This window comes from Panulirus ornatus, chromosome 43, assembly GCF_036320965.1.
Source record: "Panulirus ornatus isolate Po-2019 chromosome 43, ASM3632096v1, whole genome shotgun sequence".
Lineage (NCBI taxonomy): Eukaryota > Metazoa > Arthropoda > Malacostraca > Decapoda > Palinuridae > Panulirus > Panulirus ornatus.
In genome coordinates, this window is record NC_092266.1 from 2,563,476 (window position 1) to 2,577,321 (window position 13,846).

Below are 13,846 nucleotides of genomic sequence, written 5' to 3' on the forward strand. Positions count from 1 at the left end.
GCGACCTGGGTGTGCGGCCTGGAGTCGCCTGTGTGTGCGGCCTGGGGTGTGCAGTCTGGGTGTGCGGCCTGGGGTGTGCAGTCTGGGTGTGCGGCCTGGGGTCGCCTGTGTGTGCGGCTTGGGTGTGCGGCCTGGGTGTGCGGCCTAGATGTGCGGCCTGGGGTCGCCTGGGTGTGCGGCCTGGGTGTACGACCTGGGGTCATCTGCGTGTGCGGCCTGGGGTCGCCTAGGTGTGCGGCCTGGGTGTGAAGCATGGGGTCGCCTGTGTGTGCGGCTTGGGTGTGCGGCCTGGGGTCGCCTGTGTGTGCGGCCTGGGTGTGCGGCCTGGGGTCGCCTGTGTGTGCGGCTCGGGTGTGCCGCCTGGGTGTGCAGCCTGGGGTCGCCTGTGTGTGCGGCCTGTGTGTGCGGCCTGGGTATGCGGCCTGTGGTCACCTGTGTGTGCGGCCTGGGGTCGTCAAGGTGTGCGGCCTGGATGTGCGGCCTGGGTGTGCGGCCTGGGGTGGCCTGTGTGTGCGGCCTGGGTGTGCGGCCTGGGTGTGCAGCCCGGGTGTGCCGCCTGGGTGTGCAGCCTGGGTGTGCGGCCTGGGTGTGCGGCCTGGGGTGGCCTGTGTGTGCGGCCTGGGTGTGCGGCCTGGGGTCACCTGGGTGTGCGGCCTGGGAGTGTGGCCTAGGGTCGCCTGGGTGTGCGACCTGGGTGTGCGGCCTGGAGTCGCCTGTGTGTGCGGCCTGGATGTGCGGCCTGGGTGTGCGGCCTGTGTGTGGGGCCTGGATGTGCGGCCTGGGGTCGCCTGGGTGTGCGGCCTGGGGTCGCCTGTGTGTGCAGCCTGAGCTTGCCTGTGTGTGCGGCCTGTGTGTGTAGCCCGGGTGTGCCGCCTGGGTGTGCAGCCTGGGTGTGCGGCCTGGGTGTGCGGCCTGGGGTCGCCTGTGTGTGCGGCCTGGGTGTGCGGCCTGTGTGTGCAGCCCGGGTGTGCCGCCTGGGTGTGCAGCCTGGGTGTGCGGCCTGGGGTCGCATAGGTGTGCGGCCTGTGTGTGCGGCATAGGTGTGCGGCCGAGGTATGCGGCCCGGGTGTGCGGCCTGAGGTCGCCTGGGTGTGCGGCCTGGGTGTGCAATCTGGGTGAGCGACCAGGGGTCGCCTTTGTGATGCGGCTTGGGTGTTCGGCCTGGGTATGCGGCCTGGATGTGGGGCCTGGGGTCGCCTGGGTGTGCGGCCTGGGTGTGGGGCCTGTGTGTGCGGCCTGGATGTGCGGCCTGGGGTCGCCTGGGTGTGCGGCCTGGGGTCGCCTGTGTGTGCAGCCTGAGCTTGCCTGTGTGTGCGGCCTGTGTGTGTAGCCCGGGTGTGCCGCCTGGGTGTGCAGCCTGGGTGTGCGGCCTGGGTGTGCGGCCTGGGGTCGCCTGTGTGTGCGGCCTGGGTGTGCGGCCTGTGTGTGCAGCCCGGGTGTGCCGCCTGGGTGTGCAGCCTGGGTGTGCGGCCTGGGGTCGCATAGGAGTGCGGCCTGTGTGTGCGGCATAGGTGTGCGGCCGAGGTATGCGGCCCGGGTGTGCGGCCTGAGGTCGCCTGGGTGTGCGGCCTGGGTGTGCAATCTGGGTGAGCGACCAGGGGTCGCCTTTGTGTGCGGCTTGGGTGTTCGGCCTGGGTATGCGGCCTGGGGTCGCCTATGTGTGCGGCTTGGGTGTGCGGCCTGGGTGTGCGGCCCGGGTATCCGGCCTGGGGTCGCCTGGGTGTGCGGCCTGGGTGTGCGGCCTGGGGTCGCCTGGATGTGCAGTGTGGGTGTGTGGCCTGGGGTCGCTTGTGTATGCGGTTTGGGTGTGCGGCCTGGGGTCGCCTGGGTGTGCGGCCTGGGTGTGTGGCCTAGGTTCGCCTGGGTGTGCGGCCTGGGTGTGCGGCGTGGGTGTGCGGCCTGGGGTAGCCTGGATGTGCAGTGTGGGTGTGCGACCTGGTTTCGCCTGTGTATGCGGTTTGGGTGTGCGGCCTGGGGTCGCCTGGGTGTGCGGCCTGGGGTCGCCTGGGTGTGCGGCCTGGGGACGCCTGGGTGTGCGGCCTGGGTGTGTGGCCTGGGTTCGCCTGGGTGTGCGGCCTGGGTGTGCGGCCTGGGGTCACCTCTGTGTGATGCCTGGGTGTGCGGCCTGGGGTCACCTCTGTGTGATGCCTGGGTGTGCGGCCTGTGTGTGCGGCCTGGGGTCGCCTGGGTGTGCGGCCTGGGTGTGCGGCCTGGGTGTGCGGCCTGGGTGTGCAGCCAGGTGTCGCCTGGGTGTGCGGCCTGGGGTCGCCTGGGTATGCGGCCTGGGTGTGCGGCCTGGGTGTGCCGCCTGGGGTCGCCTGGGTGTGTGGCCTGGGATCGCCTGTGTGTGCCGCCTGGGGTCGCCTGGGTGTGTGGCCTGGGATTGCCTGTGTGTGCGGACTGGGGTCGCCTGGGTGTGTGGCCTGGGATCGCTTGTGTGTGCGGCCTGGGTGTGCGGCCTGGGGTCGCCTGGGTTTGCGGCCTGGGTGTGCGGCCTGGGTGTGCGGCTTGGGGTCGCCTGGGTGTACGGTGCAGAAGATAATGAAGCCATGTATTGTGTTTATCTTAACTGCTAGAAAGTGTTCGTATTGCCATGAGGTGGCGAGGTATTCGTGTTCGATGGTGTTGCGTATGAGAATGGCGACTCCCTCGTGTCTACTGTCTGGAGACTGTCGTGATGTATACCCGTAATGTCTAATTTTATATCCGTTGGTGATACATGTGCTGTTAAGTATCACAACATCGGGTTTTTTCTCTTCGAGGAGAGTGGCAATCAGATGACGGCCATTGTGATAGCTGCGCAAGTTAAATTGTAATATTTTTAGCATTTTACGACTTATGGAAGTTTATTGTCCTTCTGTGTCAGTTGTCGATGAAGGCCGATGACGCACCGTTTGAGAGTTTCACTTGTATCATGTTTCTAGTCTTGGGTCGGGATATATCTGGTGAGAGGTCAGGAGAGGGGAGAGGGGAGGGGAGAGGGTCATTGTCGACAATTTGAAGGTCGAGGTTGACCGTTGGTGGGTTGTCTGGTGTGTGGGCAGGATCAGGTGCTGGGGCTCCTCTGGGAGGGTTAGTCGTTGGACGGAGGGAGGGGGAAGGGGGAGGGGGGGATTGATGAGTTGAGGTTCAGGGGAGACTGTCGTGGTGGTGGAAGTTGGGACGGTGGGGGTGGGAGAGGAACTGGTATTTGGAGAGACAGTTGGATTGTTGGTGTTGGGTTGGGGGGGTTGTGGATGGAGTTGTGTTAGGGGGTGCGGAGGGGGTATTGGAAGTTGGGAGGGTGACAGGTTGAGTTGTTGGGGGAGAGTTGGAAGTGTTACTGGGGGTCTCCTGGGATATGTTTTCGTTAGGGGTCAGGGAGGCAGACGAGACAGGGGTCGGTGAGAGATGGTTGTTGGCGGGGAGCTGAGGAGTTCAGGTGGAGTGCTTACATTGGGTAGACTGTTGTGAGCAAGCAGCAAATCGACTTATCTTCCTTGCTCAGGAACAACACTTTTAGGTAGCACGCATGCATCCTACCTTGTAGGGTGAGGAGGTCTGAAGAATTAGTAGTTGGGATAGGAGAAGCTTGGGTGGCAGGGGGAGGAGCAGCAGCAGCCTCTCGGGGCCGTAGGGTCCACGAGAGGCAGGCGCATGCCGGCTCCTTTCATCAGGAGCTGGCGACAAGACACGTTCTGTCCAAGGCTCGATGGTCTGACGAGGAGGTTGAGCTCCTTGCCAGGGCTGAGGCCGGGATGGCAGCTGGTCCCTCACTAGTTGCCGGGCAGGGCCTGAACCAGCGGTTGCGGGAGATTGTCCCTTCTAGGACGGTCGAAGCGATCAAAGGGCTCCGACGCAAGGCGTCATATAAGTCCAGGGTTCAGGAACTGACCTTGAACTTAAACCTGATCCAGGAAACTGGTGAAGGTGAGGTGCTGGGTGGCTCGCCGATTAGGCGGCGTGTCCCAGCCATAACGAGAAGTAACACGCGGGATGACACAGAGGGGGAAGCACCACGTACAGGGATGTACGCGTGTGCGGAACCCGGCGGTGAGATGACCATTCCTCCCGCGGTTTTATCCGTCCCAGCCATTCCGCGGATCCCCCAACCCCAACAAATGATCACTTCCTTTATGGTGGAGACTGTTGCCTACTTCGACCTGTTATTACTCGACCCCACAAGGACATCGTGGGGCGAGGACGCCCTAAATGTTGCGCTGGACCACTTGCGTCAGGGTGACAGCCTCGCCGCCGCCAGGGCCGCTGCAAAACACGCATCGCAGATGCTAAGTTCTTGCAGCCCGCCCCAAGACCGCCCGGATCGTGGTGAAGGTGGTTCAAGGCAGTCAGCGAACCAGGGCCGTGCACGCCAAGCGGAGGGGACACCTTTGCGCGGGAATCGGCTTAGAAGGGAGCAATACCGCCAAACACAGAGACTCTATCGAGAAAATAGGTCTTTGGCTGCTGGACAGATCCTCAAAGGTGATTGGGAGGTACCGCCAACTTCGGTTGGGCCGGACCGCCTCATTCCCTTTTGGGGGGCTCTCTTCTCTCGACCGTCTGAGCCGGACGAGCGTGTCATCACCGACTACGACTTATACAGTGAGCAAATGGCAAGAGTCATAACCATAGACGAGGTAGCACATCACCTCAAGGCGACGCGAACATCTGCCCCTGGACCTGATGGAATGACGACGAGGTTACTGAAGTCCATTCCTCCGAGGGTACTGGCTAAGATGTTTAACCTTTGGCTTGCTACGTCTGCACTGCCAGAGCCATTCAAGGCAAACAGAACGGTGCTGATACCAAAGGTCCCTAACCCTACCGAGCCCAAGGACTACCGCCCAATTACGATCTCATGCGCGGTAGTCCGACTGCTTCATAAGATACTAAGCAGCCGCATCTCTAGCCTCATCAAGATCGACGAGGCTCAAAAGGCGTTTGTCCCAGTTGACGGATGCCTTGAGAACTTGACGATCTTAGATGCGATCGTCGGTCGTGCGCGAGCACACGCCCACGGTGTGCACCTGGCATTCTTAGACATGGCAAAAGCGTTCGATAGTGTTAACCATAGCACTATCGAACGTGCCATGTCGCGGAAGGGGATCCCAGCCCTAGTCAGGTCATACATCATGTCGACGTACGACCGAGCCTTCACAAAAATCGAAGGCAGCGATGGGATGTCGGAGAAAATATATATGACTCGTGGGGTCAAGCAGGGCGACCCATTATCGCCGATGCTCTTTAACCTGGTGATTGACGAGGGAATCACTAGGGTAAAGGAGACCGGCGTAGGGGTAAAGTTAGGTGACAAGACCGTATCAGCGCTGGCATTTGCTGACGACTTGGTTCTGGTAGCGCAGACGCCCACTGGCTTGCAAAAGGCAATGGACGTCATGGCTGAGACCCTCGCGGGGGGTGGGCTTCAAGTGAACCCAGGGAAATGTCGTACCCTCAGCATGGAGGTTGACGGCAAGCGGAAGACTTGGTACGTCAATAAAAATAGGACGTATCAAGTCTTGGGCAGCGCCGTCGGCTCCATGAGTGCTGAGGACGATTATAAGTACCTCGGAATTCTCGTCGGGGCCGGGGGTCGCCGAAAGTCTTATGGGGCCTTGCTAGAAGAGGGGCTAAGAAACATCACCAGGGCCCCTCTAAAACCCCAACAACGGATTGCGCTGCTGGTTGAACATCTGATCCCCAAGCTCATGCATCGACTTGTGTTGGGGGAAGTATATAAGACACAGTTAGCACGCATGGACAGGCAGGTGCGAGTGGCGGTTCGCCGCTGGCTTCGCCTAGCCTATGACGTGCCCTGCGCATTCTTCCACTCGACATCTGGAGATGGTGGGCTGGGCATACCAGACTTTGTCTCAACCGTCCGGCTTAACAAACAAGCGCGGTTCGAAAAACTTCTCACCTCGTCCGACCCAGTAATTCAGGCGGCTGTTCGGGAGCCTGCAGTCTTGAGCAAACTGCAGCGCTGGTCCGGACCCGCATGCATTGCCGGTCGCCAGGCGGGAAGTAAGACCGAACGTCAGCACGTATGGCGTGCCAATCTAATCAGCACTGTTGACGGTGCGTCTCTCGCTCCATCTACCACTGTGCCTCAAGTGAGTAGATGGGTGAATAGTGGGAACCGTTTCTTGTCCGGTGCTGATTACGTGAAGGCCGTTCAAGTGCGGATAGGCGCCTTGCCCACCCCTGCCAGGGCGTCCAGAGGCCGGCCCGAAATAAACGGCCTCTGTGACACCTGTCAGAAACCGGGTACGCTGGGTCACATCGCTCAGATGTGCCCACGTACACACGGGGGTCGGGTCAAGAGACACGACAACATCTGTGCATTTTTGGCTGGACGTCTGAGGCAAAGGGGTTTTCAGGTGTCCTGCGAGCCCCGCATTCCGATTGTGGGGTCCTTTAGAAAGCCTGACATCGTAGCTTCTAAAGGTACGGAGACCTACATAATAGACACCCAGGTCTCCGGTGTTCACTTCCCGCTTTCGGCTGCACATGCCTACAAGTGCAGCTACTATGGTACCCCGGAAGTCTTACAAGGCGTACGGGAATACACAGGTAAAGACACCGTGCATGTTACCTCAGCTACCCTGAGTTGGCGAGGTGCATGGTGTCAAGAAAGCGTGAGTGCTCTCAGGGGGTTAGGGCTGACGTACCGGGACATAGAGATGTGCAGTGTCAAAGCCCTAACCTGGACGCATTCCCTTCACAGGATGTGGTCCAAGAGCACGGGTTAGTAGTCAGAGCCTGCCTCGAACATCTGGTGTCGGCCCACCGAGCAGGCGAAAGGTCATCTCCCCCTTGTCGGCTTGGGGTGTGCGGGATTAGGCTTTTCTCCCGTGGCCTCCACAGGCAGGTACCAGTTCCTGAGGGCAGGTTGTCGGGCGGGATGGTGGACGCCTAGGCAGGGTTGCCCATTGCTCCCGCGCGACGGCCGCACCGGAAGGTGAGCGGTGCTGGAAGGTCGCTGTGCCTAAGTCGGCAACCTAAGTCGAAACGGGCCCAACAGAGTCCGAAACATCCTCTAACTGCCTCCTCAAACTTATCTCGAACTTTGCTATCAGCATTCTGATCTACAATCTTCCTCTTATAGTATCCATACAGTTTTCCTATTAACAACTTCCTTCACTCTCAATACGTAGTGTTAGCCGACGAATCAAAACCTTTGCACAGTAGATAGATCTTCCCCATCGCACCACTACTAATTGGCAAGTTTGAAAAAAAAAAAAAAATAAGAGTTTGTGGAAGGAGGTGAGTTGGATTTTTGTGCCTGACGCACTGCGCGGAGTTGCTCCTTCTTACGTGGGCACAGTCCAGATACAGCAACGTGATTACCATTTACAGTTAACGCACTTCGCTGCCTGAACCCTGTACTCACGAAAACCATGACCAGTTTCAGCGCATTGACTACAGGTTTGATGGGGTTCTTTACAGTTCTTAGTCTCATATTCGTATCTAAGACAGTTGAAACATTGTTGTACGTCGATATATTTATCTTTCTTCAGGGATTTTGCTGGCACAGAGATCATGGGGAACAGGACTCCCCGGGAGAGCAGGCGATCGGCCTCGGTCGGGTTTGAACATTGTATCTATATTGATCTGGAGTTATTCAGTTTGCAGACGTTGATGACATAAACGTCATTGTTTTCGCCATTGATGGCTTCAACAATCTCCGAAGGGCTGAGGGACAAGATAGATGCATCAACATTGTAGGCAATAATAGTACATCTAGCTTGAAGGGGGCAGCGGTCTTGAACGATTTGGTAGTTTTTTTAGCTAGTTCATCAAGGAGAGGCTTAGATAGGATTCCATCTAAATCACTATCTTTGCCCTAGCAAATCTTAAACTGGTAATTGTTCGAAGGGAATTGAATAACCCTAGTAGGACGGATCTCAGTGGTCTAAAAGACGATGGACAGGAGTTCGAACGTGGAAGGGGGCGGGGGGACAATCAGTTTTGAGAGATTTTAGACGTATGTCGGGCGGCATGTTGGTGGCATCAGTGTCCTAGTGCGAGAAAACGTGAGTGAGGGACGCTCGACGGTCCAACGTAGGGGAGTGGTAAGAGAGAGTGTGAGGGTCTCCACCCCGTTAGGTGAGAAACGGTCCACTCCAGCCTCCGCTCCTCAGGAAAATGAGTTTTCCAGAATGGGGTGGGGAAGCTGGGGTAGAGATTGCTCAAGCCAAACGGTCGAGAGATGGATGATGGATGATAAAAATAAAAAAAGAAAAGGGATATGAAGATGGACTGGAGGCAACGCGGGGGTGTGGGGAGCAGCGAGGGTGGTGAGGGAACAGCCTGCCGGCGTCGTCACCGTAACGGTCTCCCGCGGGAAGGACCAACGCGGGAGGCAACGTTACAATCCACTTCTTTCTTCTGACTTCTCTGTTCTGTCTTCTTTCTTCCCTCTTTTGTCTTCTCTCTTCTTTCTTCTCTCTTCGTGAGATCTGGCGGTTAATCCTCCATCAACCACCTGGCCGAAACAGGAGCAGCAAGAACCTTCTCGAATGGCAAGAAAAGAAGGGAATACGATGATAGAAAGGTCCCTTTACAATTTACACAGGTTGCTGCCTGAGCCTGACACTCACGAAAACCGTGATCAATTTCCGCACATTGACGGCATGTCTGGCGCTGAGCTTTGCCGCTCTAGTCTCGTGTCCGTATTGTAGACATTTAAAACCTTGTATATCGAGGTACTGGTCGGGTTTGTGGTACTTGGCAGGCACTGAGATCATGGGAAACAAGATTCCCCGGGAGAGTAGGCGATCTGTCTCGGTCGAGTTAGAGCATTGTATTTTAAGTGATCTTGAAGTGTTCAGTTTGAAAACGTTGATGACATTAATGTCACTTTTCTTGATTTATGGCTTCAGTTGTCTCTATGGGGTTAAGGGAGAAGATAGATGCATCAATATTATTAGCACTATCGATGCATCTAGCTTGAAGGGGGTGGTCGTAAGCTTGGATAGGATCTCATCTGGATCGCTATCCTTGCTTAAATATATTTTATATAGATATTTATTAGTAGGGGATTGAGTAATCCTACTGGAACAGACCTCAGTGGTCTTAAATACAATCGTTAGTAATTCGAACGTGTAAAGAGGGGGGGGGGGGGGAATTTTGGTTTTAATCAATTTTAAACGAATGTCAGGAGGCATGATGGCATCAATGTCCTAATGCCGAGGAAACGTAGGTGAGGGACCACAACCCCACTCCAGGGAGGACCCTGCACTATCACAGGGTAACCCAGGAGGCTCGGCGGGAGTGGTAAGAATGTGAGGGTCTCAACCCCGTTAGGTGAGAACAGGTCCACACCAAGCCTCCGCTCCTCAGGAAGTAATTTTCCTGAATGGTGTGGGGAAGCTGGGGTAGAAATTGTTCAAGCCTAACGGTCGAGAGATGTTGGATGATGGATGGTAAAAAAGATAGAAAAAAGCACGAGAGAAATGGACTGGAGGCAACGTAGGGTGGAGAGTGAGTTGCCTTTATATCCCACACTCTAGCCAAGGTCAGTCTCTCTCTGGTGTTCACTCGCAAAGCATCTCATGGTGTCACGGACGGCAGTTGTGGACTGACAGGGTGAGCTACACTGTGTTATAAACGTGTTATGGTGATACAGAAGACTGCAGCATGGAGGTCCGGACAACCAGGGCCATATTCTCCGTACAGCAAAACCTCCTCAAACAGTTTTGACAACAGGAGACAGAAGGTCTTAAACACAAGAAAACCCTTCAAATGTCCTGAGTGTCAGAAAAGCTTTACGAAACATGTCTATCTTCATAGGCACATGAAACTACATACTTTTGAGAAGACATATCAGTGTAAAGAATACCAGAGTACCTTCTCCCGAAAGAACAACTTAGTGTTGCAGATGAAAGTTCACATTGGACAAAAGCAATATCAGTGTTCAGAGCGTCAAAAGTATTTTTCTAAAAAATGTGATTTAAAGAAACACTTGAGAATCCATACTGGTGAAAACATACCAATGTTCAGAATGTCAAAAAAGTTTTTCTTCTAAAGTAGTTTAGTGACACACCTGAGAGTTCACACGAGCGAGAACCCATACCAATGTTCAGAATGTCAAAAAAGTTTTTCTTTTAAAAGTAATTTAGTGACACATCTGAGAGCTCACACGGGCGAGATGCCATACCAATGTTCAGAATGTCAAAAAAGTTTTTCTTTTAAAAGTAATTTAGTGACACATCTGAGAGTTCACACAGGCGAGAAGCCATACCGATGTTCAGAATGTCAAAAAAGTTTTTCTTTTAAAAGTAATTTAGTGACACATCTGAGAGCTCACACGGGCGAGATGCCATACCAATGTTCAGAATGTCAAAAAGGTTTTTCTTTTAAAAGTAGGTTAGTGACACACATTAGAGTTCACACGGGCGAGAAGCCATACCAATGTTCAGAATGTCAAAAAACTTTTTCTCAGAAAAGTAAATTAGTGAGACACCTGAGAGTTCACACGGGTGAGATGCCATACCACTGTTCAGAATGTCAAAAAGGTTTTTCTTTTAAAAGTGATTTAATGAGACACCTGAGAGTTCACACGGGCGAGAAGCCATACCAATGTTCAGAATGTCAAAAATCTTTTTCTCGGAAAAGTATATTAGTGGAACACCTGAGAGTTCACACGGGCGAAATGCCATACCAATGTTCAGAATGTCTAAAACACTTCTGTCGAAGAGGTAATTTAGTGAAACACCTGAGAGTTCACACAGGGGAGAAGCCGTACCAATGTTCAGAATGTCAAAAAAGTTTTTCACAGAAAAGTATATTAGTGGAACACCTGAGAGTTCACACGGGCGAGATGCCATACCAATGTTCAGAATGTCAAAAAACTTTTTCTCTGAAAAGTAAATTAGTGAGACACCTGAGAGTTCACACGGGCGAGATGCCATACCAATGTTCAGAATGTCAAAAATGTTTTTCTCTGAAAAGTAATTTGGTGAGACACCTGAGAGTTCACACGGGCGAGAAGCCATACCAATGTTCAGAATGTCAAAAAACTTTTTCTCTGAAAAGTAAATTAGTGAGACACCTGAGAGTTCACACGGGCGAGAAGCCATACCAATGTTCAGAATGTCCAAAAACTTTTTCTCAGAAAAGGATATTAGTGGAACACCTGAGAGTTCACACAAGGGAAATGCCATACCAATGTTCAGAATGTCTAAAACACTTCTCTCGAGAAGGTAGTTTAGTAAGACACCTGAGAGTTCACACAGGCGAGAAGCCGTACCAATGTTCAGAATGTCAAAAAACTTTTTCTCAGAAAAGTAAATTAGTGAGTCACCTGAGAGTTCACACAGGTGAGAAGCCATACCAATGTTCAGAATGTCAAGAAACTTTTTCTCAGAAAAGTGAATTAGTGAGACACCTGAGAGTTCACACGGGCGAAAAGCCGTACCAATGTTCAGAATGTCAAAAGAGTTTTTCTCTGAAAGGCAATTTAGTGAGACACCTGAGAGTTCACACGGGCGAGAAGCCATACCAATGTTCAGTATGTCAAAAAACTTTTTCTCAGAAAAGTAAATTAGTGAGACATCTGAGAGTTCACACAGGCTAGATGCCATACCAATGTTCAGAATGTCAAAAAAGTTTTTCTTTTAAAAGTAATTCAGTGAGACACCTGAGAGTTCGCACAGGCTAAAAGCATACCAATGTTCAGAATGTCAAAAACAGTTCTATAACAGAGGTAATTTAGTAAAACGTCTGAGAGTTCACACAACCGAGAAGCCAAACAAGTAAAAAGAATATCAAAAAACCTTTTCTGCTATAAGTACTTCAGTGACACATCGAGAGGTTACACAAGCGAGGAACCATAATAGTGTTCAGAATGTCAAGAAACTCTCCCTGGTAAAAGTGCTTTAGTCAGACACCTGAGAGTTCACAAGGCGAGAAGCCATACCGGTGTTCAGAATGTCAAAAACAACTTTCTCAAAGAGGTGATTAAGGAAGACATCGGAGAGTTAACACAGGATAGAAACCATGCTTATGTTCAAAATGTCCTAAGTGTTTCTCCCGAAAAAGCAGTATAGTAAAACGCAAGGTAGTTGAACGCATCCCAGATCTCATGTGGTGAGAAGAACCGGCCACGACCCGCGTGTATTGGAGCGACCCATGACGTCACACCCTTATTGACCAAGATCACAGAGGACCCCGCCAGGGAGGTCAGGCGCCAAACAGGTGAGACCCCACACTGATAAACAAATGATATTGTTTCATCTGTGGTATTATACTAGTATTTTTGTAAAATGATATTACTATATATATATATATATATATATATATATATATATATATATATATATATATATATATATATATATATATATATTTTTTTATTATACTTTGTCGCTGTCTCCCGCGTTTGCGAGGTAGAGCAAGGAAACAGACGAAAGAAATCGCCCAACCCCCCCCCCCCCATACACATGTATATACATACGTCCACACACGCAAATATACATACCTACACAGCTTTCCATGGTTTACCCCAGACGCTTCACATGCCTTGATTCAATCCACTGACAGCACGTCAACCCCGGTATACCACATCGCTCAAATTCACTCTGTTCCTTGCCCTCCTTTCACCCTCCTGCATGTTCAGGCCCCGATCACACAAAATCTTTTTCACTCCATCTTTCCACCTCCAATTTGGTCTCCCTCTTCTCCTCGTTCCCTCCACCTCCGACACATATATCCTCTTGGTCAATCTTTCCTCACTCATTCTCTCCATGTGCCCAAACCACTTCAAAACACCCTCTTCTGCTCTCTCAACCACGCTCTTTTTATTTCCACACATCTCTCTTACCCTTACGTTACTCACTCGATCAAACCACCTCACACCACACATTGTCCTCAAACATCTCATTTCCAGCACATCCATCCTCCTGCGCACAACTCTATCCATAGCCCACGCCTCGCAACCATACAACATTGTTGGAACCACTATTCCTTCAAACATACCCATTTTTGCTTTCCGAGATAATGTTCTCGACTTCCACACATTCTTCAAGGCCCCCAGAATTTTCGCCCCCTCCCCCACCCTATGATCCACTTCCGCTTCCATGGTTCCATCCGCTGCCAGATCCACTCCCAGATATCTAAAACACTTCACTTCCTCCAGTTTTTCTCCATTCAAACTCACCTCCCAATTGACTTGACCCTCAACCCTACTGTACCTAATAACCTTGCTCTTATTCACATTTACTCTTAACTTTCTTCTTCCACACACTTTACCAAACTCAGTCACCAGCTTCTGCAGTTTCTCACATGAATCAGCCACCAGCGCTGTATCATCAGCGAACAACAACTGACTCACTTCCCAAGCTCTCTCATCCCCAACAGACTTCATACTTGCCCCTCTTTCCAAAACTCTTGCATTTACCTCCCTAACAACCCCATCCATAAACAAATTAAACAACCATGGAGACATCACACACCCCTGCCGCAAACCTACATTCACTGAGAACCAATCACTTTCCTCTCTTCCTACACGTACACATGCCTTACATCCTCGATAAAAACTTTTCACTGCTTCAAACAACTTTCCTCCCACACCATATATTCTTAATACCTTCCACAGAGCATCTCTATCAACTCTATCATATGCCTTCTCCAGATCCATAAAAGCTACATACAAATCCATTTGCTTTTCTAAGTATTTCTCACATACATTCTTCAAAGCAAACACCTGATCCACACATCCTCTACCACTTCTGAAACCACACTGCTCTTCCCCAATCTGATGCTCTGTACATGCCTTCACCCTCTCAATCAATACCCTCCCATATAATTTACCAGGAATACTCAACAAACTTATACCTCTGTAATTTGAGCACTCACTCTT

The 13,846-nt window shown here is 52.2% G+C and overlaps 1 protein-coding gene across 1 annotated transcript in view; it reads left to right on the top strand.

Moving 5' to 3' along the window:
* The first annotated feature begins 9,593 nt into the window (after nucleotides 1-9,593).
* Nucleotides 9,594-13,846, top strand: part of LOC139762272 (uncharacterized) — a 226,710-nt gene continuing 222,457 nt past the window's right edge. Inside the window, exon 1 of the mRNA XM_071686866.1 lies at nucleotides 9,594-12,183. Coding sequence (XP_071542967.1) covers nucleotides 10,136-11,563 — 1,428 coding nt within the window. The 5' untranslated portion in view covers nucleotides 9,594-10,135 and the 3' untranslated portion in view covers nucleotides 11,564-12,183. The remainder of the gene's footprint in view (nucleotides 12,184-13,846) is intronic.